General features: G+C 32.3%; 1 protein-coding gene across 1 annotated transcript in view; it reads right to left on the bottom strand.

The window, feature by feature from the left end:
- Positions 1 to 26,157, bottom strand: part of dsf (nuclear receptor dissatisfaction) — a 45,527-nt gene that overhangs the window by 7,587 nt on the left and 11,783 nt on the right. The window contains exons 3-4 of the mRNA XM_088257249.1: positions 25,828 to 25,901; positions 24,483 to 24,644 (exon numbers count right to left, since the gene is read on the bottom strand). Of these exons, the coding sequence (XP_088113375.1) occupies positions 24,483 to 24,644; positions 25,828 to 25,901 (236 nt within the window). The remainder of the gene's footprint in view (positions 1 to 24,482; positions 24,645 to 25,827; positions 25,902 to 26,157) is intronic.

The following is a 26,157-nucleotide window of genomic DNA, read 5'->3' as shown; positions in this document are numbered from 1 at the left end:
AAGAACATCATAAATTACTATAAATCGCAACTTAATTAACACAAAGATGCGAGTACATCTACTGCTACGACTACCTTCACACCGTTTCTCTGCAGGGATAGGCGGATGGAACGCCACACTATTTTGTCCTGACATACATTCCTACTTTCCTTCACATCCATACATTTGGTCATACACGACCTCCAATTACGTAGAATTTTGACTTTTAAAATACTAGCAACATAAATTCGATGGGTGTTTTCAACACGTTTTTTTAAATGATATAAAAATACATTATTGAAAATAAGATCTCACATTTCACAATACTGGCAACAGTATAAGTAAAAGTACACACACAATACATAAATATTACAAGAACGAAACATAAATACGATATTATTTCATAATACAAAAAGCCTTCAGGTAAAATATTAAAATTACAGTCGAGCGAAGGGTAAAAAAATGTAGGGTTAATGTAGTAATAAGACGATGAGAAGATTGTAAGGAAACATGTTTATTGTCGTTTTTCCTTCTTATTTTCTTAATATAACATCAGTTGTTGTTTACATTCAATCATCTAGGTACCAGGGCATCATAGCGATATTGGGGAGAGAATTATTACTCTGGTCTCCACCCTAGATGCTGGCAATCGGCTTACGGGGCATGAGAACACGTGTATTGTTCTTGCACGTGGCGCCTCTCCAACTATTCGATGCGAGGGGCGGTCAATGACCAAATCTCGTGAGCTATGACACTCATCGCCAACTTCTCTCGGTTTCATGGACTTCAGGCGGGCGGTAATGGAATGCGAGGTATTTTCCCACCGGTTTATTACTATGGCAGGAATAAATTTTCCTAGCAAGAAAAAAAGTCAACGGTGTTGCCTTAAGTATAAAGGCTTACATTTATTTTGTTTATAAAATCATTTGTTAATATACGAGTACACATACTCGTAAATTGATGTAATAGGAGGGCATATATAACTCGAGGGCATATATATGCGAAGTAAGCTAGGATTGTTTGTCAGGACAGACGAGTGTGACGTTCTATCCCTCTGCCTACCTCTGAAAGAAAATGGCGTGATGATAGTAATAGTAGTAGTAAATTGATAAATATTATGAGTTTGAAACATTAAAATGATATTCCAACAAACATCTGGCAATATGGTAATATGTCAATAGTTTTTTTTTACTTATTATGTACCTTATATTTTTATTAAAAACATTTGAAAAATACAAAAAAATTATTTGGAATTGTATAAATGTTTGAAGTACAATATCTTGTAATGAATTGGTATTTACTTATTAAAAATAAATAAATATGGGAGGTAGTATCATGCCTTTTTCAAATTCAGGTAAATATTCATTATAAAACTAGAATTGTGGTAAAAGAAGCAATGCAGAAGACAGTAGATGAGGGATTTGAAGCTAGTTTAAGATGACGTGTTTTTTAAATCTAGATCCTAATGTTTACATACTTGCTAACGGTGGTAAGTGAAAGCAGCCGTTAAACGAGTTAGTCGCTAGGTGAGGAGTGACTGTATGTAATTGCGTAAAAATAGGATAACACATTCAAAAGTTTTAAGTGTACTTATGTTTATAATTACTTTATTTTTAAAACGCATTTTGCAATCTCAAGGTGATATGTAAATTATTAACCCAAATATACTTTATGACGTGTTGGTTTTATAACGTATAGAATATAGGTAGGCATTCACCCTTATATATAAACGTAGGTAGGAACCCACTCCTCTACAAATACTGGTAAAAACAAATCATAGCCCATCAGCGCACAAAAACAAAGAGATGATCAATGTCACATGTCATCTCGGGATTACCCCACACCTCTATGATATCGCGTAGATAGGTGGGGGAGGCAGGAAGTTTGCACGCACCCTGTCATGTCACAACTCCCCATCCCCTAAGTTCACCCCAATCACCGTGAATAGGCGATGTTTAGTAACATTTCAACTTAATACTGTTTAGATCTGCATTACGAATACATTAGGTAGAGAAGTTGCGACTAATGCCCGCCAGCTGATGTTTCTTCTGACGTAGTTCGCTGCTCTCGGGGTAGTACCTACCCTAGTTTGTAGCTTTGATGTCCACCGAACGGCACTAAATCTAGTGTCCGCTGGCAGCTTCGTGCCGAGAGGGCGAGAGCATAAATAATGTAACATAAACCTATTTGTGGGGCAGGAGAAATAAATTGAACACGTGGGTGTTTTCTCTCGGATTCTGCGAGGGTTCGCATTTTAATTACGGATGGAAAAATTGCCTTAGGTGGCTTAACAAATTTTTAATAGAATAACAACAGAGTCGGAGGACGCGGGAGATAGTCGATCAACGCATTGTGTTTTTTATCCATACATACAATCAAAATATTTCCATTCTTTATTATGCTTCACTCAATTAATCGTGGTTCATCGCGTATGATCCGTGAATTTCAATTAAATGTTTGATACCCTTATTAAATACATAATATTGACTGTGTTATCTTAGGTATTTGAAGTACGAAGAAGTAAGGTAAGATAAACACATTGGAGTAGGTGGTTAAAAATATTCGATCTTAATGGGTATTCGTATATATCCTCAAGGGATAAGTTGGTAGGAGTGTGGGCTTAAAACTTGCCAAAAAGTCAACAAAAACGTCAAAAAGATTTGAATAACTACTAATTTTGAGAAAAACTTTGTTTAAATTAAACTGACAATTTTCTAAGATTTTTTTTTCTAACATTTTCATAGCTATTTTTGGCGATTTGAAGGTACCATATGCGTATTATTTTCTATGTCTATATTACGAATTAGTATAAGAGTTGTGGATTTAAAATTTACCTGGAAGTCAATAAAAAAGTAGAAATTGTTTAAATAACAGGCAACTTTAAGAAAACCCCTTTTACTTAGTAAATACCACTATTTCTTAAAATCTACTACGACACGTGTTTCGATGCATTCCGCATCATTTTCAAACACCGCATTGATGCGGAATGCATCGAAAATCGTGTCACAGTAGATTTTAAGAAATAGTGGTATTTACTAAGTAAAACATTAATTAAAAATGGATAGATGTGACCACAAAGTGACTGCCAAAAACCTTTTTGTATAGGAGTATAATTTAAACTTTGAATAGTGTGTTTGTCAATTATTGGAAGAATAAGACACCAACAGGAGAAAATACAATAGTTTTAATTTTTATTTTCACATCTTGATGAGAACATCTGTAGTTCTCGAAACTAGTACTATTTTCATTAAAATAAAAAAGTGGTCTTAAGAATTTTTTTAATTATTTCACTAGTTAATGCCAAAGCAACAGATAGTTAATATATACATAGTAACATTAGAATTATTTGTAACGTGGCTTATGGTATAACTTAATCACAATAAATATTTAAAATAAAATAAAAATACCGGTACTCGTCTAACACATAGTCGTGTATGTAGTTATTCAACTTTTTTCAGTCCATATAATTTCGGCTTTAAATATTCCTCGGTGAGATTAAGCGAATTATCGCTTCGACTCGACGCCTATTGCCCGCTAATGCCTCTTGCGAAATCAACCCTTAAAATCCGTTATACATAATACCGTAAGCGATCGCTTTCACGGATACTTTACCTCTTGCAGCCCTTCCTTCCTATCACCCCCTACCCACTAATACTCACCCCCTCGTAATCGGCGTTGGGTTTGAGATGTCGCAATTTAAAGTGTGTCTCAGACAGAATGAGGTATTTTAATTCAAGACACATAATTACTAGAATTAAGAATGATTTTTAATGTAACAGGGGGCACTGCCATCGATAAAACGATATTTTAATGTATTACTACCAAAACCTCAATTATGACTAAAAATAAGAAAATGAATTAAAACAGAAATAAAAGGGATGCTTGTATTTTAAACATGCTGTACTTGGCCATACGTTTCTGTGGTGATGTCTGGTTAAATGGAAAAGAAAGGAAATGGAAAACACACATTTTTAATCTGTTTAATTTAACAATGCATACGAAGCAGTGCAAATATTTAAAATTTATGAAACAACAATGCAATGTTTTCTTTATTTTATAATTTTTTTTCACATATATTTCAATTTCATTCTATTTCTGTGAGCCTAAGCGGCTCATTATTAGAATAGGTATCCAATTGCGGCAAAGGGGTTCGAACCGAGAAACTCTAACTTAAGAGTCCGCGATACTAACCACGGTACCACAATCCGACACATCTAAAATTGTTGTTAAATTCAACAGATGGCGCTGCCATTGCATTAAGATTTTTTTTTCATGGTATGTTTTACCTATTACACGTGTGATACGAGTACCTATCACAGGTGCATGTAAAAACGCGCGCGTTATATAACACACAAGCTCTAAAACGAGAATAGTTTATTGTTAAATGTGAAATACTGTTTTTTCCACCCTTTAAATATTAATTATTTAAGGTATTTATTTATATGAAACGTTATCACAAAACATTGTTAGTAACAAACACAAAATAAAGTGAAATTATTCGAAGTTGGTTGATACGCTTTGAGGAATTATTCACTGAATTGATTGAAAAGGTCTGGAGGAGCTTATAAGGCAGTCAAAGTGGTTGCGGTACCGTGAAACGTGAGTGCCTTAATGGTATTAAAGGTTACGAGAAGGCATATCTTATTCATTGGCGAACTGAGACGTAAGAGGCTGAGCTGCGTTTAGACCCCGCCACCTTGTGTACCTACCCTACCTCCGCTCTGTGAACTGCAGTGGTGTAGGTACTGCTAACATCGTACAAACGAAATCCTTCCTTCGGTAAAGAATGAATGGTTTCATGAACATATGGTATAGGTACGGACATAAAAAAACTGCATGAATTTAAGTCAGAATTTCATTATTTTAAAAACACGATTAAGTAAATTTATGAGGCGAATATGGGTATGTTCCTTTAATTCTTCATTAATAAAACAAAACTAATATGGTTTTCAAATCATGAGTCAATGGAGAAGGTTATAGGCTGAATAATGTTATTACTTAAAACAGCTGAAAAAAAGTATGCCTTATAAATACTAAATACCCAGACTTCGAATCGTTTTCATCATAAGTAAAATGTTTTTTTGTTGGTTTTCCCTTGATATCTTGAATTCGTTATTTGCAACATTTATAATAATTATAATAGATTCAAGTTTTGCACTGACATTTCTTGATGAACTGCATTTTATATATTTCTTACTAGATAATTTTTTTCCACATAATATTTATGTGGAAAAAAAACTATAAAGTTTTTTATTTTATTTTATAAATAATTTTCATTACATTGTACTTTCATAACACATTGGAAATCCATAATATTAATATACCGCTAGCAGACTTCACAAAAAATATTAGTTTTCCTGGTGATTCATCACAGCCCACCACTGACTGGAGTAGGTATCTAGTGAGCGCCTAACACGCCGAATCCCTTAAACCGCTAATATATAAATTAAATTTATTACACGATCTACGTACCAAAACAGATCTACTGTAAACACAGGCAGTATGTACGTATTTAGTGGAAAGGAGTGTCTTGTATCATATAAATTATTTTATTTCATTATTAAGTTACAATTTTCACAAGTGTAACAACCGTTTTGTGGGATTTCTGACAGGAAATGAAAATAAAATTTTCATTTTCTCAACCCCTTAATCTAAATGCCAATCAAATATATACATTTTTAATGCTTTATTGTTTTAGATCACAAAGCTGAACAACAAAGCTGAACAAGATGTTTGCTAGTAATGGATATGATTTTGGTCATTGTGTTTTTATCAAAGTTTTTATTAAAGTTCATCGAAATTTGGCAGCAATGAAATTTGTTTTAATATACAAAACATGATAGATGACGAATATACATGTCAAATAAAATACAGATGTAAATTTTTGAAGCTTGAGAACTATGGTTGTTCAATCATGAGTAGAATGGTGAATCTCACACAGTGTAGCAAATGAGAGGTCGTAAGTCCTGTAAATGCCCTGACTTCTATGTTCCATGTTCCCATTTAACGTCTTTTTTGTCTATTTTAAGATATAAATAAAAATCATGTTTTATTTTGTATTTCCAAATTGTATGTTTTGCTAACGATGTTTTATAATGTCTTTTTTTACTATGCACAGACTTCTATCTAGCTACAATATATTTAAAAAAATGTAATTGTTAATTTGTTCGAAATTTGTTTTAGTTATTCACCGATACTTCGAAATTCTGTCAGGTAAAACATATTTTTAAAGACAGCTGCGCCATCTGTTAAAAAGTAACAGCAATACTAAACATTGCTCATGGTACATCGTACTCCCTGACAGCTGCTAAAATATCATATACCCACAAGTATAATGAAATTAAGCATATTAGAACTGCCTTCTTTCTCTTTTTTTCTTTTCTATTTTACCAGATTGAATCACAGCAACGCTTGGCTGGATATAGCTAGTCTATAATATATTTCAAACTTTTTTCCAAATTCTTTTATTTGTAGATTTGCCTTCTGCCGTAAATAAATAAATAAACAATTTATGATCCGCCTTTTTTAACAAAAAATATATATACGAGTATATATGTACATTAAATATGGGGACACATTTAAAAAACATATATATTATTTATCTAAAAAAATTTTATCTAAAATTCTAAAAATCACCTATTTTTTTTACATAACATACGTTTTGAAAGTGATGAAACAGTTTTCCAAAACACAATATATAATGAAAAGCTGTCCCGGAAACGTTTCGAACAGAAAAGAAACACGTAGTACGCACCTATACTTTCAATGTGAACATTTTCATTATTATTAATAAAAAAAATCATACATACATAAATGCAGCACAATTGGGTTTATAATTCGCGAATCTTTTCATTATATTGAGAGTTCGGATTAAGACATGGGTTCTGTCTGTGTCTGTATCGTGTTGAATTATTTGGTGAGATTCAGTCTCGGTGAGATTCACAGTCACGTAATTTGGTGTGCGTGACGGTCGGACCCCGTGGGCGGGGGTGCTCCAGGGGAGGTGTGGGCCAGGGCGGCCCCTGATATCGTGCCTTCATGCTTTAGTGCTCGCTCTATAACATCATGATGTATGACGTGTCAGCCGCCCGCCCACCCCTGGGCGGTAGACTTACCTATCTGGCCAGATACTAAAATCAATATTATATCGGAAATACATTTTATTACAATCAAATTGCTATGGTGGTTACTAACCAGTATGTTTAAAAATATATTTTGAATGTTCAAAGCATCAACTTTGTGGATCATTGTTATATATTATTTGGAGAAATAAAAATACTTTGTTTTTTTATCCACTCACTTTAAATTAAGCTGATGATAAAATATGGAATGGAAATTTATGGAAAGAATAGGTTTTTCTTTCTTAAAATATTTAAGGGGGTACTCGCAAACATACTATTCAGTAAAGGACCGGCTGCTATGAGAGGCTACACGTGTCTCCACGTAGTTTATTTTAATGTTTTTTGTTGGTATTAGATTATTTTAGAAAAAAAATGTTTTTATAATTTTTTTTAACTCCTTTCTTTTTAATAACTAATTTCTTTTCAAAACCATACATTAATTAAAAAAAAACATTTAATTTTTCCATTCAAGAACATCATTTCAAGCAAAAAATTCAATATTACCTGGATTTAAAGAAAATTAAGTTGTGGGCTACTAAAAATCCCGTCTTAACACAATTGTTAAATATTTATTGAGAATATTCATTTTCTACAATGCATTTCTCTATTTAATAAATCAAGCCGCCAGAGTTTAAACAACGAAGGTACACATACTCAGGCTCATGTGTTACACATCCATTTAGAGTTAAGATGTAGTAGCTAAGCAAACCAAAATGTAAGTTTTTAACACTTTGTATACAAACATTGCGTCTGTGCACTATTACGAGTAGGATAGGGTATATTTTAATGAAGTTAGGTCCGTCTGTGTAAGTGATTTACTTCGCGGTTTTACTATGTGCTAATATATTTATTTTTAATTATATTATAGGTGTCTCATCTGACACGACTTATGTATTGTTTATTTTTTTATACGATAGAAGAAAAAAGACCTGGCATTTGCCTGGTTTAAAGAACGTTAAAAAAATCGGAAAAATAGTTAGTTTGGTAACACAAGAGTTTAAAATCAAAATATTTCTTTTCTAAATAACGTATCTACATATGTACGTTATGTACATATAACTTCAAACAATGTATTGAGGTTCTAAGAAAGTGGATAGTACCTATAAATGTTCTAAAAATTACTTTTATCTTTTTCTGGAAACATAAATTCAAGTACGATAAGTTGATAAATACTTTAATATTAATAGCTTTGTTATCACGAAATCGTTATTCAGATGTTTAATTTCACAGTAAAAAATAAATGTTGTGCATGAATACATTAAGATAACACCCAGATTACGATTATCAATATTGTGTGGTTTAAAAAAATATGTATATAAACATAACATATTTAAAAAATGTTAAATACATATATGTATGTACGTATTTCACTACCATAAAACCAATAGTACGAGTATTTTAAAAATTTAGTATCTAGCGTTCTTATTTTAACATCCGCAAGCACTTATATTATTACGCAAATTTTGTCTTTCTTATTTAAAGTATTAGTACTTACACTAAAGTCTAATCATAATTCTCGCGTGGCTTGCTCGAGCGACTCCTGAATACGCGCGATAAACTATAGTCGGATATAAAAAGAGGAAACTGAACAGGTGTTCCAGGTATGTGCGACATTGTAAACTGTAAAAAGCCATCAAAATTTTCATCGCAAAACATTTTCACCTTTTTATGTTCCACATTAACTTCACAGTCGATAAATTCCGGCCGTTTGCTCGCCCGGGAGCGGCGCGTCCCTAAATTTCACCGCAACTCCGAGGCGTTGGGATTATTGGGTCATTAATCAAACCTGCCACCCCCCTGCGACCTTCTACCCAACCCTCTACCTCTTCCGACCCCTTCCTACTTCTACCACCTCGCTTCCTTGTTCTCCTTGCCTTTCGACACCTCGAGCACCTTCCCGCCTCCCTTTGACCTGGACCAGCTCTTGGTAAGCGTACCCTCAGATGGATTTCTGACTATATATATATATTGTTGGTAGAAAGTTAAATGAATGACACAACGTTAAGTTCTTATTTGCGTCAATGTTGATGGTGCCATTATCTTTGGAGAAATAATAAAGAAAGCTAATGATGTCTAGTATTATTTCTTTGTAAAAATAATTACGAGGAGTCGATATCAAGGATTCTACTCAGAAACACAGCAGATAGGTATTATATATGCATATTTACTTAAATCTTTATAAATGTAGACGTTGCAGTATAGTATAGTCATTCCTTTTTTTAAATATTAAATAAATAAGAATAAAAAATAATATGAAAATAAGAATAATTTATAATTTATCTTTTAACATCGTTTTTCATTAGTAAATCGAATATTCTTGAATTGTTTTTAAACTATTTTTTTTTCTGGTATTCTATTATTTTTTAAATAAACACCACACATTTGTGGAAGCGTAACAAGATATTCATAACTTATTCATGACAAATGATAATTCAAAGTACATATTATTAATCATCAATGAAAATATTAAAAGTCTATGAAAGAAAGATATAATGGGAAATATGGAAAATTGTAAAAGAAGCGAAATGTGTCAAAATATCAAGTGTTAGTATTGCGTGTCTTACTCTTTAGTTCAACTGATGGCACTGTCAATACTATTTGAAAAAATGCATATAGCGCGTCAAATGTAACCTTGTGTCAAAATTCAAAGCAATCGGTTAATAGCTTTGGGAAATTTGAAACAAACTATTATTTACGTTTTATTTATGTAAAATTGTATTCTCATACTATAAAGATGTGCATGTATATCATTCTGGCTCTTTTTTCCGATGATATTTGGCACTAATCGCCCTTTTTTCGTTTGGCAAAAAGCAGGGAAAATAACGAAATTGAAGCATGCCGTAATCTGAAATGTAGCCTGCTTAATGTAATTAGACCTCACGATGTGATTCGGTGAGGTTTTTCAGTTGAAAGCTTTCAGAGCGAACTCGCAAAAAATACACCGAATTGTGGTTTTCACTCGGAAAGGTCGAATGGAGGGACTAGAATTCGGGCAACGTGCAAACTCTCGTAAGATAAAACGAAACCATTTATTCGCGGGTAAAACCACAAAATTTAAAACAAACCTATTCCGAGCAAACGAGTAAATTTTCCGCCGATCACATTTAAAAAAAAAACTTAAGTAGTGTGAGATATTTTATGACATTTCTGTTTATGTACTTTATATGTATTTTAAAATGCGAAAAGTAAAAAAAAATTACATTGGAACTTTGCTATAAAAATCCCATGGAAACTAAAAATAACGAATTTTAATATATTTATATATATTTATACATATAGCAATAAAAGTGTCATAAATACAGGCCAATTAAAACTATTAATGTGTTTTACTTTTTAAATAGTTTTATTGAACTTTAAAAAAACCTTTCTAATATCTTTCAAATCATTTCATTAAAACTAATATTATTCTAAAATCGTTATTTTTCCATCCCAAAATATGAAACAAGAGCGTTAAAAATTAATTCAACGTAAAAATACAAAATATACCCACAGGTATCTCAATTTTAAAAAGAAAAATAGCGCAGGCATGACACGGCGAATATTCCCGGTAAATTAACTTCTCACTACGTGCCATTCTTCCTTCCTCTCCGAATCACTTTGTTCATTTAAATAATCTGAATGATTTGATTGACGAGATCAAAGCGTCATGGAGGTAACATTTCCTCCGACCAAATTATTTACAGGCTGTATACATTTATTTTGTTGAATAGAAAGGATCAGGGGATGAGGGCGGGGGAGGAGAGGAAGGGACGCCTTTCCTTTCGACATAACAATTTACCTTTTGAGTGAAAACATCGTATACTATTAATTCCGCCAGGAAGCTTACAATTGCGGCCCCTAAAAAGGCTCTCCTACTGAAAAGGAATTACGGAGGAATGGGAAACAACTTCGCATTAAGGGTGGAAATTGTAATTTAACGTTTTACTGTAATAATATTATCATAAATATATCTATTTTATTTAAAAATATACTCCCGTAAATGTATATGATGACATCATTATTTTTGTACTTTTGTCATTAGAAGAAAGCTTTGAAAAACCTTACTGCGAAAAAATCATATTAATTTACATAAAATAACTTATGTTATAACGATAAATAGTTCAATCCAGTCAAATGCTCAGAATGAACGTGAAGTATTAGAAAAGTCATTCTGATTACTGAATTCCTGAAATATAGATCAAAGATTCAGGATTAAAATTAGAGCGATATTAATCTAATCATATATTATCGATCGACAGGGTTCCATAAATTGTCCGTTCCGTGAGCTAGTATGGTAAAAAACGCCGATTATTGCATTGAAATAACGAGTACATTATATATATGTACATATATTAATTTATGATAGTAACCAATCATGGTTAATATTTATCAAGTCAGTGACAGAATGGTGTTAGTAAAATAATATATTTTGTGCATTCTGTGTGTTGGTCTAATGTTTATTATAATCTAAGAGTTTGAAACCATAGAATTTGAATAGATTGTTTTTAATAAGCGTGTTAAATTCATTCAATTTTCTTATTCACTTCCAAATTACAAAAGTTAGTTGAAATATTTGAGTGAATTTGTGGAGTTAAATGTTTTCATAAATGCTTGTTATTTGATGTATCAATTTTTGTGTATTTTTAAATTGTGAATTCAGATTTAATTACACATAATGTTGAATATGGTATTTATAAATCAATGGTAATAAGCGCATGTGAAAATGTATATATTATTTTATTTATTGTTTCTGCATTCACTTTGTGGTAAGACATGATGAAATTGTAAAAACATACTTATTTTTTTACCACTTGAGTTTATTTTATGACGACTAGTGTCCGAAGCAATGCTTCCATCTTCAGGTCTAAATATTAACTATTATAATGTTATAATGTTTTTAGACCTGAAGAATGAAACTAAATGTAAATGTCAGTTTACATTTGAACCTGAAGTGGAAGCATAGCTTCCGAAACTAGTCATAAAATAAAATCAACTGGTAAAATACAATTACAATGTATATATTATATTATATAATACGTATTTTGGTTTAAAATAACGTAGGTTTTGCATGTTTTAATATAAGTAAATGAACGAAACGAATAGGTCGCTTCGAATGTGAACATTAGCTCACCTTTCCGGAAACCTACAAGCGTTTTCACGCTACAGAGTCACATTCAAACCGTATCCTGCTCGAGTGTGTATTGTGGAGAGGGACAGAGAACGGGACTTAATATCGGGATACTGGCGGCCAGAAAGGGATGTAACGGAACACATCGAGAAGTGAGAAAGATGTATCCAGAAGTGAAATAGTCTCCTGGCTGAACACATCATCATTAGGGAGGGGGTGTCCCTACCCCCGGGACAGGGGGGCCGGGTCAGGTGCGAGGTCTCCCACGGTCCGCGTATGTGTGGGACGCTCGTTACATATTCTCCCGCAAATTTCCCAACACATGCGCCCGTTGCCCACACTTATAAGGGGAAGTGAACTGAAAAATTAGGTTTATGAATAAATAAAAGTGTCACCGAGTGGGGAAAGTAGCCGGCGGCTGTGGAAGAGTTACGTACTCGCTGCCGGTACACGTCTTGTGAGAGGAAAGCGCTGTTCCGGGCCCCGCCTTTGGCAACTTTTTTAACTTTGTCGACGTAAATTAAGTGAGATTTTCCATTAAGGCCCTTGATTGAAGACTTTGCGATTTTAGAAAGGGTTTTTTTTTAATTCAAAGGAAGTTTGTTCTCTTATCGATTACTACTTATTTCTGCAAATACTCACATTTTTCCAAATAATAATTTTAAAAGGTATTTTTATTTTCGTATTAAATAAAAACGTTGCTATATATATATATATATATATATATATATATATATATATATATATATATATATATATATATATATATATATATATATATATACATATATACATATATATATATATATATATATATATATATATATATATATATATATATATATATATATATGTAAATAAATATTTATACATACATATATATAGAAATATATATATATATATATATATATATATATATATATATATATATATATATATATATATATATATATATATATATATATATATATATATATATATATATATATATATATATATATATATATATATATATATATATATATATATATATATATATATATATATATATATATATATAAATAAAAATATATATTTGTATGTGTCTAGAGGTGTATATATATATATACAGTATATCATATTTACAAATTCGTCAGTCATGGTCGGGAGACCGGTCGGCTTAGTGATACCTGACACGAACATGCCTTGGTGGAATTCATGTTATATTTCATATTTTGATGTTTCTGAGCCTTTGTTCTATTATATTTTATCAAGGGTTGCTTATAAAGGGAAGGGTTGCTTGACCTTCCGTGAAAAATACTCGTTTCTCTCTGGGACGTGTTAATATTTAACGTTTTCTTATGCTGCCGGTTTTGTTTAAAGATCCTTGCCTATCAAAGGTCATTTAAAAAAAAGAAAACCAAGTAACCACGAAAAAACATCTTTCTATTTTTTTTTATTGTGAAATTTGTATTAATATTTATATTAGGATTTAATTTACGTACTATTTAATATGGTTATATTTATAAACTCAATCATTCCAAATTTACTTTTCATATTTATTTAACAAAACTCCAGAACTCAAAGTTCTAATAATTTTTCTAAACTAATTAGTACATTCAAGTTTAGGGTTAATTTGAATATAACAGACATATTCAAATATGAAGATGATACATAAATATGTAGAAGTGCTTGAAAAATCTGGATTTGTATTTTTTAAACCTTAATCATTAACATTTTATCGATAAGTTTAAAAAACAACCATTGATATATTGATACTCAGTTTTCATAATTTACGAGCAATCTGCTCTCTTAGTGAGGTAGCACGTAAGAAAAAAAATATATTTGTAACTATGTTGATTATTTTGCCATACAATGTATCTTTGATTAAAAAATTTATAAAAAAAAAACTTCAAATAATTAAGTTTCATACATAAACCGATACTCAAAAAAGTATCTTCAAAAGGAATGAAAAATAAAGCAAAATTCTGATTTATATACTTAATCACGAAAATACATGTTTCCATCTCAAGTATTTTATGAATATGTACAGAGAATAATGATATGGGTAAAAATATTTCAGTTTAGAAGTTATGAAACTGAAAAGGATTTTCAGTTTGCCCCAAAGGAAGATAAAACTTGCCAGTTAACGCGCCCTCTTTCGAGCTCCTTTTACATCTAGATAGTAAAAAGTTGAAATGTCTAGAGATGGAAATATATCACCAGAAACTCTTCGGCCAAGTTGCCGAAATTAATTTAGTAACCCTCCCCCCCCCGCTCCGCTCCGCCCAGCCCCGTGGAAGGGTAACACGATAAAAAGATAATTGAAAAGTTTAATACTCTTTGTTGTAAGGCTAAAAACAAATAGGGGTTGACATCAGATTGGCTCAAACAAAAGTATTTTCATACAGACGTGTTCGAGTATAGGGTGCTCAGAAAAGAGGGGCGGGAAAAACATGCTTGTAAAGAGGAAAAAAATGTATAACACAGCTATTTTTTTAGTTACGTATTAAAAAAAATGAATTAATGACTACACGGTAATACTTGATTATGGAGTGGTATAAATTTAATGTTTTTACATTTGTTATTTTAACATTATTATATTGAAACTAATTAAGTTTAAATGTTTATTTATGGTTTATTTTTGTCCGCCTCCATAGTGTAATGGTCAGCACGCTCGGCTACCGTTCTGGAGGTCCCGGGTTCGATTCCCAAGGGGAGTAAAATAAATATAAGTGATTTTTTCACTGTAATATTTATTTAATATTACCCTAGACTGGTACCTGAAGCGGAGGGCTGATCACCTTTCCTTCATGTGTAAAACGATCAAGATAACACTGCGTTTAAATGACGCAGTGCCCTATGCACTATTGGGGTGCAGATAAGGGTTTTATTATTTATTATTATTATTTATTGACAGTCATGACATTTTTTCTTTTGCATAATTTGTTTGATATTTAAAAAATGAATGAGATTAATTGATCTGGGAGTCGTTTAGTAGTTATAATATCTATCCATTTTAAATTAGAAGTCATTTACTGTTTTTTATGTTACACCTCCATAGTGTAGTGGGTACCGCGTTTGGCTACCATGCTGCCTTCAGCATGGTAGCCAAACGCGGTAGCTCGGATTCGATTCTCAAGGGAAAGACAGTGTTTATTCACTTTGATATTCATTAATTATAACTCTGAAGTATCAGACTGATTGATCATCTTTTTGAGTATGCCAAAACTTTTTTTTATTCACGAATTCTGTATTTGCTACACTTAGGGTTATTTATTATCAAGATTTTTATTTATTGATGTCTCAAACAAAGATGCAGAAAAATATAGAAGTCTGAATATTTTTAGGGTCTATGATCTGTCACATAGTGCATAAAGTGATCACAAACCAGCCAATAATAGGTCCCAAGCCCTGTGAATGCTCAAACTATTCTCTCATTAATTGATTCGGCAGTCACTTCGTGGTATAATCTATCATATGGTGCTTGAAAATGATACGGAATGCATTGAAACACGAGTCACAACAAATTTTAAGACACAGTGGTATTTACTAAGTAAAACTTAAATTTAAAATTCAAAAGTAACTTACTTCTAAGTGGAATAAATTCAGAATTTTTGAACAATAATTAGGAGACGCTTTAAATACTATTAAAAGTATTACTGTCTAAACGGTTATGAAAAAAAACTTCGATTGGAAATACGAAAAAATGTGTACCATTTTATCGTTTGTATGGAATAAATAGCATTAATTAAATATGTGTACTTTATAATCTTCGTGTACTGGATAAAATGAAAGCTTTTTGTCTGCACAGTTTCCCGCCCAATTTAACAGACCCGTGCAAAAGTAATTTGCCAAAGGCTTTTTACTTCATTCTGTAGACACTACACTGAATTAAAAAATTATTTACATATTACATCACTCGTCGTATCAACCAGAATCATATAAAGGTTAGGTTAAATGGTTATTTTAATTTTAAAAAATATGAAACTGACGTTCTTGCATTTATATAGTGTCTTAATTTCAAACGAAGCATTTATGGTTTTTATATGAAAGAAGATGGAATTTGAGCATCTCAGGATTTACGACCTGGCATTTGTCCGCCTTCTTAGTGTAGTGGTTAGCGCAATTGGCTACCATTACCGGAGGTTTCGAGTTCGATTAACTCTTTTAAAGCAAATATTGAAGTTTTTCACCCTAATATTTATTTAAAATTACATTGGAAAAGCACTGGAAGCGCAAGATTGATCGCGTGGCTTTATGTTATCACCGATCACCTTAACATTTCATCATTTTGATGCAGTGACCTACGCACCATTGGGTGCGGATAAGAGTTTTAATATTTCATTTGAAAAATTAATATTTGTAAAACGTACGTTTTTGGTATTTTATGTATCTAATCATCTATACTATGTATTTTGATTGTTAATTTTAACAGTTTTAACTCGTATATTATAGTCGTTTTTACATTAATCCGATTTCATCTTAGCCTTGTTTCAACAAAAAAAGGCACTCAATTGAAGGAAAAATAAACTTTAATTTATTCAATTATTTATTATCTATAAAATATATGGTAAAAACGGTTTATTTTAAAATGGTTTTCTGATCAGATAAATGGTATGACGATATAATAAATGTCCTGTCCACATTTATTCAGCCTTTGATCCAACTCTGTTCTTTGTCCAAGAGTTATCAGGGCCGTCTGGGTTTGTTTGCATATCGTTATTGGAGCTAGCTGATTGGCTAAATCCCCATTCTCTACAAAGGTGCATCTACGTGACACAATGAATCGGAAAATTCACAAGCAAATCGAACCACTTCATGACAAATAATACTATCTTTCTAATGCTACGCCGACGACTCTCGTTACCTTGCTACAAATTGGCGTTAGCTAAAGAAAACTATTGCGCGTTTCCAGTTGAGCTTTAAGGCACGAACTCTATGACCAGTTCCGACTTACTCACCGACCAATCTTTACCTAGGATTACAGCCTTATGATTTGGTACACGATGTCTTATTGATTTTCAAAATGACAAAGATAAAATTATTATGAAATTTGACCTTCAACTCAAGACTTAATAAAGCTTTCACGATTTTTAAAAAATATATGGGAATTTTTTTTATTATTTTTCATGTATGTGGAAACCGAGTTTTGCTGACGAAATCAAGCAAAGAAAATACGCGAAAACTCTTTATATGGAATGGAATAACCATTGATGTCGATTAATAGTTTGGATTTTTTAAATGTGTTGTCCGTAATAATTTCTGAAGTTTTCTCATCGCAAAAATGAACGGGGAGAAATTCCTTAATACTTTCAGTTATTTCTTTATTGATTCGTCAAAGGCGATTAGTATTTTTTGATCTCGATACCAAAGATAAAAGACGCCCAATTATTTTTAACATATGAAATTTGCAGTCGAAAAACGACTTACAAATTTTAAAATAAAATCGAGTTGTTGCCAACGGGTGATACTTTATTTTTTTAAATAATTTATTATTGATTATTACTCTTCTTCATTTAGCTACTGTCTCACCATTTTTTAAAAACAATACATGTATTTTTAGAAGTAAATCGGTTACATTGGTTTGAAGTCTTATTTAGATTTCCAGAAAAGCAGACATTTTGCATGAAAATCCGTTCTCATACGTCTCCTTTACAGTACTAAATATATACAATAATAAATTCCAAAATAAAATTTAAAAATCATATAATTCTTTGCAAATTTCGCTTCTTGGTTAGTAATTTCTTTTTAGTTTTACACAATTTGTAAATAACAATATACGTTACCCATAACTTGGTAATTAAAATTGAGCTTCTTCTCAATATCTGTTATAAAGACGTGAACTCCATTTGTCACCCTCACTTGAGAAGTCTAGCGCTGAAGTTGGCAAAGTTATGTGGCAAGTGGGAAGCGATAAGTACAGCTACCTACGGGTAGCGGGTAGAGTCTCCTAACTTACTACAACTTTAACGAACCAACTCGGAGATATAAGTAACGAGACTTCGAGTAAAATAATAGTGCGTCAAATAAAAACCCTGAAACTTACTTGACAATTACAATTTTATTCAAGAAAATAAAGGATTCGATAGGTAATAAGCCATTGATTGATGCGATGACATAATATATACCTATATATATATATATACATATATATATATATATATATATATATATATATATATATATATATATATATATATATATATATATATATATATATATATATATATATATATATATATATATATATATATATACATATATTTATATATGTATATTTATAAAGTATTTAATAAATAAACATATTTGCATAATGGCAAATTAGTTATAAAGTAGAATGTAGTGATAGAGTGGGGATCGAAACCAAAGATAAAAAAAGCTTAAAAGCCCAATATTTGCTTGATTTAAATTCCCCACTAAAAATGAGTAGTGCGCTCTAGAAAGGTATATTTAATCATTATTTGCGTACTATAACTTATGTTATACATAAATAAAAAAAATAAGACATGCCATAAAAACTATTTTTTTTTACTTAAACCTAAGGAGTTGATACACAACATATAATACAGGATAAACGAGTATGTATTGAAAATGTTTTTTTAAATGGTTACATGGGTATGTAGGATACGTTTCAAGTTTACATTTTTTGCATATCTGATTTTACAGCTAGGCTTGTATATAATATTACTATGTATTTTTGGGTATATCGCTCACTCCTTTCAATAACGTCAAATATCAAAATACTTGATTTTTCAGGAGATTGTTTTTAAAGTTAAAAAATATAGTAAACTGTTTAAAAAATAAATATCAAGCCACTTATTGAACTTTTTACTGTGCAACAGATCTTTTTAGGTAAAACCTGGAGGTTTTTTCTCCATTTGAAATATATTAAGTATATTTAAAATAATTATTAAATAATACCTTTTCTTTAAAATGCAAAAACAACACTTTCTGCCCTACAGCGGGTAAATATTAAGTTTAAAATATGCCGCTTTTACTGGAATATAGTACATTTTCTGGGCATTCCGAAAACATGCACAACTGAAAATTGACAATTATTTATATATGACGTTGTCGAAAGGAGTGAGCGATATGTAATATTGGCGCAGTGTTCCAGACTACATTAGTAGTTGATGCGTCACCGCAAGTGCTGCCTAAGTTACTCCGGGTAAACTTTTAAGATCAAGTTGCTATACGATGATACTTGCTTAGTTCCTCTTGCCTTAAGTGAAGGTTTATACGTAATACATACATACATCCGCCCATATACAAAGACGCAAATACATAATATTCTCATATATACAGCTTAATTTAACCCATGTTAGTTGACACTTACACGCGCACATATAATACGTGTGGTATATTGACATCAAATTAATATGCTAAGCTAAGTATAAATCAACTAATCAAATTTACCACTTATGATTTTCATATAATATTTGTTAAATGCTAGAAAAATTGACTATAATAAAATTATTTATGGGTGTGTATTTGTCGAATTATATTTTTTTTCTTCAAACCCTTATACATGCCCGATGGTGCATAGGGCACTGCATTATATGAACGCAATGTTATCTTGATCGTTAAAACACGAAGGAAAGGTTACCAGTCCAGGGTAAAATTGAATAATTGTTATTGTGAAAAAAAACAATTATAATTTATTTGACCCCCCCCATGGGAATCGAACCCGGGACCACCAGTACGGAAGCCGAGCACGCTAACCTTTACACTACGGAGGCGGACAATTTTTTTTTACGATTTATAATTGTAACTGATTTCAGTGTGAAATAGAAGTAGAAGAAGACCGAAGATAACATGACATGATCAAGTATTTCAAATACTTGAAAGTGATCAGGTCATGAGTCGGATTATCGGCGGAGATATGTTGGGGAAAAGACGCGTAAATGTGGAAGGTGCGAATATTGTTTGCAATAACATATTGGTGTGTCGTTCTATTCTCACTGCCTACCCCTGCGAGGAAGCGGCGTGATGGTAAGTAAGTTAATTATGCGTTGTGAGCGACTCCAGATGAATGGTTCGATTCTTGATTATTATTTTTCATGTATAAGTTACTAAGGTTTACACGAAAAGCTAATTAAATTCTATTTGTGTAACTATTATTTCGCTCACTCCTTTCAACAACGTCATATATCAAAAATTGTAAATTTTCAATTGTGCGTTTTTTTGGAATGCTCAAAAAATGTACTATATCCCAGCAAAAGCGGCATATTTTTTACTTAATATTTACCCGCTACAGGGCAGAAAGTGTTGTTTTTGCATTTTGAAGAAAATGTATTATTTAGTTATTTTTTCAAATGTACTAAATATTTTTCAAATGGAGAAAAAACCTCCAGGTTTTACCTAAAAAGATCTATTGCACAGTAAAAAGTTGAAAAAGTGGCTCGATATTTATTTTTAATATATTTTATTATATTCTTACTTTAAAAACGATTTCCATAAAAATCAAGTTTTTTGATACGACGTCATATACGTTGTTGAAAGGAGTGAGCGAAATATCAAAAGAATTATGATATTTATTTTTGCAATAAAAAAATATATCCGTCTTATAGTGGATCGAAAAGCTTGGTCAGCTTTATTGGGTGTCTCGCTTTTGTATTGGAAAACGGAAAACTCGTAATTCTTGTGTCGAGTTTTCTATTGTGTAACAAAAGGCGCCATCTGTATTCGTGGGAGAAGAGATCACAGCGTGTATCATATTGGTTTTTATAATGGATTCCAAGTTGACAAAGGTTTCAGTTTAGAGCGATGGGAATATATGGAGCCAGTCACATATCATGCTTTGAATAATCCCACCATTTAGTGAAGTAACTGTGATGGATTTCGGAGCGTTTTCGATTGAAATATGATACTAATGAATATCAAGACCATCCGGTAGGTTTGTTACTGAAAAATATTATAATTAATAAGCTTTTTTCAGTTTAATACAAAGTGTACTTTGTCCGCCTCTGTAGTGTAATGGTCAGCACGCTCGGCTACCGTTCTGGAGGTCCCGGGCTCGATTCCCAGGGGGGTCTAATAAATATAAGTGATTTTTTCACTGTAATATTTATTCAATATTACCCTGGACTGGTACCTGAAGCGGGAGGGCTGATCACCTTTCTTTCGTGTGTAAACGATCAAGATAACACTGTGTTCATATAAAGCAGTGCCCTATGCACCATTGGGGTGCGGATAAGGGTTTTATTATTATTATATTTTGTATATTAAAAGCATTGTTAACTTTGTAGTAAGGGAATATAACACTCTCCTTATCATTCACTCATTTAAAGTGAACGATAAATGATAAAGAGAGTGTTTTAATACAATGTTTTTAATATTATAAATTCTAGAAACATAAACTTTTTATTTGGGTGAAATTATTATTTTGGTTCTATTTATTTCATGAATATAAAAAAAATCCACATTCCCTTATCATATGTGCCAATATAATTGCGCCAATGTTTCGATATTTTGATGCTTCTTCTTCTTCTTTTAACACTGATCCGCAACCAATGGTACATAGGGCACTGCATCGTATTAACGCAGCGTTTGTTACTTACACTAAGGTAAGGTGACCCCTGCGCTTCAGGGACCAGTGCAGGGTAATATTAATTAAATATTACTCTAAAAATTACTAATATTTATTATCATCCCCCCTGAGAATCAATCCCGGGACCTGCAGCACGGTAGCTAAACACGCTAACCTTTACACCACGGAGGCGGATTGTTTCAATACAATAACAGATTTTAAGAAATTGTGGTATTTACTAAGTAAAACTTAAATTAATAATGGATAGATTTTACCACAGTGACTGCCGAATCGATAAATGAAATTAAAATATTTGTATCACTAGCGCTGTCCGCAAAATAAAGCGAAATTTGAAAAGATAAGTTTTGCGAGGCGGACTAACGTCAAATATCGCATCGCCAGCCAAAAAATGCCACCAGTAACATTATTCTAGCAATAAAAACATTTATTTTGTAAATACGTACGAAAAATAAATAAAGAAACTAACAAAAACAAAGTAAATAGGTGTGTTGTTTCAGTTCGGATTTGATTATGTTTTTTTCAGATCCGTCAAAATTGAATTTAAAGTACCTACTCACCCTCACAATCGAGCGCGACGAATCCAAAAGGTTTATTTTGTTTTTTTCCTTGCCGTTGGCTAAACATCTGCAGTATTTACAGAACCTACCTGGAATCTAGCTACATGCACGGACGCAGATTCGATTATCCCTCTTCTCTCCTGTTCTTCTGCTACCGGTAAATAACATATTGGGCCTATTCGCGATGCAAGCGCATCCCTATTTTCTACCGATCGCCGCGGGTCGTCGGGCAGCACTCGGCGAACAACGGAACAACCCTCTCTATTATAATGTGCATCACGCGAATTCGGTTACTAGATAAATTAGTGTATCAAGTGCAGGGGATTAATGCTTAGGGTCGATATAAATACTGATTACTGAATTGAATATTAAATGCAGTGAGCGCGCTTTATTTTGGGGGGTGAAAATGATCTTTAATTGATTTTTTGCTTCATTTGTCTAATATAATAATAAAATCGCAGGGACACTTTATACTAAAGTGAGAATAACATAAAACAATACAAAAAATTAACCAGTTGAATATTGGTTCTGTAGCTGTTTTTTGAATTTCTTTCACATTTTGTAAAGCATCTATGGCTTAAGTTATGCCCTAATATGTTATGTTGAAAGTAATTTAAACTCAAGTATATAAATGTCTTTTGAAACACCACTAAAAATATTGTACTATATTGATGGTTTTAATATAAAATATACACTCTTATAAATTTTCAATATTAATTACACGTACTGGTACCTGAAGCGTAGGGCTAATCACCTTTTCTTCATGTGTTAACGATCAAAGATAGCACTACTTTTATATGATGCAGTGCCCTATGCGCCATTGAGTGCGGATAAGGGTTTAAAGGAAAAAATATGAATTTAATAAAAAAATACAACATTTGTATTATGAAGACTACTTTTGAGGTGATTAATATAGTCCACCTCCGTGGTGTAATGGTTAGCGTGTTTAGCTACCGTGCTGAAGGTCCCAAGTTCGATTCCCAGGGGGGGGGGGTGAAAATAAATGTTAGTGATTTTACTCTTTAGTATTTATTTAATATTATCCTTGACTAGTCCCTGAAGCGCAGGAGCGATTACCTTGCATTCATGTAAGCAACCATTAAGATAACGCTGCATAAATAAGATACAGTGCCCTATGCACCATCGGGCGCGGATAAGGGTTAGAAGAAGAAGAATATAATCGCGAGTAGTTTTGAGAACTACAAGACTTACTACTCTAGTCAACAAGGGCTTCTTGATAAGAACATTTGTAGTATAACTAGTCGTGTCTACATTAATAAACTCAAAAGTGGTCTGATACAAGTGTTTTATTTTATAACAAACCCGATAATATCACAGTTCAATCCTTCCGAAGGTGGTCGGTGGTTGGTCATTCAGCGGTTTAACAGGATTACTTCCAGCCGTGACGCGATTAACGATTCACGCGTGTTTTGTTCCAATGTCCCATAATATACGAGAATGTACGGGTAAAGGTAAAATCGCTCGCGTATTTAAATTTGTTAGGGGTCTGTTTTAACCGGAAATATATTTCTATCAAAAGTGAATGCCTAGAAATATGCTTTTGAAAAAGTTGCCTTAAAAACCGATAATATTCCCTCCGCGATAAACATTATCACAGTTCCAATAAACGGGGATTTATTTTCATTTTAATATTATTTTTTATATCACACACTGGATTATTCGCCCTACGGATGAGATGCCAATTTATAGGAATATGTTCAAACGGAACAAGCTAAATAGATACTTCACCAATTTCTCAACTGATGGCGCTACAATCAGCAATATTATTGGGATTACAAAGAAACTTGATACCATATATTTATTTCGTTTTAAATATCAAAAGCATCCGACGGAATCAAATATGTATATGTACACAGAAGAAGTGAGAAGAAGATTGATAAGGATTTTCAAAGAAAGGATATTTGGCGAATGTGAACGGAAGAACGAGGAAGAAGACTTGGCATGACCAGATCAATCCGAACCTAAAATATGGTGGCGTCAAAAGTCTACGTAATCGGAGGACATGTATGACTAGATGTATGGATATGACGGAAGCTAGGAGTATATATCAGGACAGAAGAGTGTGGCGTTTCATCCTCTCTGCTTACCGCTACAGAGAAACGGCGTGGTGGTGTTAGTAGTAGTAGTATTAGTAGTAGTAGTAATGATTTAAAAGTAATTCTGACCGTCTTTGTTCATGTTGGCCTGGAAGCACTTGGCAAGCCTGCAGGCTCTGCACTGGTTTCTGTGCGTCTTGTCAACTGGGCAGTGTCCCTTCAGCTCCCCTCCAGCCTTGCACGTGTACACGCGGTTGCGGTGAATGGAGCGCTTGAAAAATCCGGAGCAGCCTGCAAAACAGGCAAGTGTTAGTTATTCGTGCACGAGATGTTCAAGGGTGGTCGAAATCTGTCTAAGACGACCTTTTTAACAACTACACCTGGTCGTGAGGTGAAGTTTTATCTACTATCAAAGGAATGGGAGGGAAATAGCAAAATCGTCGATTGTTTCTTAGAGATCATTACAATTTCCATAATTGAACGCTTAAAAAATCCGGAACGACCTACAGAAACACGCAAGTGTTAGTGATATATTATTGCGTATACCACAGTGTACATACTATTGTGTATATGATGTTCAAGGGTGGTCGAAATCTGGCTAAGATCTTCTTTCAACGACGAAGATGTTGAAGAGAAATACTAAAATTGTAACTTTTTTCCCAGACACCATTATAATTTGCATAATTGAAGTGGTAAAAACCGTACAAGTTCAAGTGACAAGGGTTGAAAATAAGTAAAAAACGAAAGCATGCAATACTATTTAGTTGATCGTTATCCTTTAATGGTCTAAAATCGGTAATACTAAATCGATCATTATCCTTTAAAACTTCATTATCCTTTGAAAGTTTCCAAAGAAAAGGAGAACTAAAATAGACTTAGATGAAATGAAAAGCTTTGTGTGGACTATGAATAGTTTTTGAAAATAAATTTTGTTTTTTTCTCAAAACACAAATATATCTCTTAAATGGTGTCAAAACTTAAATTTGGCGTTAAGGGCTTATTATTAAAATTAAACGTGATGTAAGCAAATCAGCGAAATGAGACTATTTTGGAATAACGAATCAACATTTCAACGAATCAACATATAACACATTCGATTCTCAATACTTGAATAAAAATACATATCTTTTATATAAAACTGGCTTGATTATTTCAGACTTTGTCACATTGCGTAATCGCAAATTCGCAATTTGACAAACTCGATATGTCGATATCGTATTTGCATACAAAGTTGGATGTTGGAATACGTAATTGCGCTGTAGTAGCCCTCCTCTAGCTAGGATCATATAAATTTTTTGATCTCATAAAACTTGAAAAATCGAATGACTCAATGACTTCTCTCGAATCTCAAGGATTGGGATAAAGATAAGTAAATAAAATAAATAACAAATATTAAATGGAACAAAATATACATCACATTTATATTTTAAAAATGCTACCACTAAAGGACAGTAAAAGGTGAAATAAATCTTACCATCACAGCTGTAGATACCGTAATGTTTTCCAGAACTTCTATCCCCACAGACATTACAAGGAATGTCTAAAAGTCTGTCACCTGAAAAAATTACTTAGCATCAGTAAGCAAAAAGTAAAACAACAAGCAAAAAATATCATGAACTGCAACTAGTGCAGATATATTTTTATAACGTGTTGGTTTTTAATAATTTTGAAACAAATTATCGTAATTATTTTTGAGTAAGTTACTTAAAGACATATTTCAAATGAATTGTGCAATATCGAAAGACGCACTATTAGTTGTTGGGCAAACTGGGTTCAATGTAGTTGATATTGTCACCACAATTTT

This window comes from Brachycentrus maculatus, unplaced genomic scaffold (genome assembly GCF_059751285.1).
Source record: "Brachycentrus maculatus isolate JH-2025_06_01 unplaced genomic scaffold, ASM5975128v1 h1tg000077l, whole genome shotgun sequence".
Lineage (NCBI taxonomy): Eukaryota > Metazoa > Arthropoda > Insecta > Trichoptera > Brachycentridae > Brachycentrus > Brachycentrus maculatus.
The sequence above is the reverse complement of the archived record's forward strand: the minus strand, read 5'-3'. Positions and strand labels throughout refer to the sequence as shown.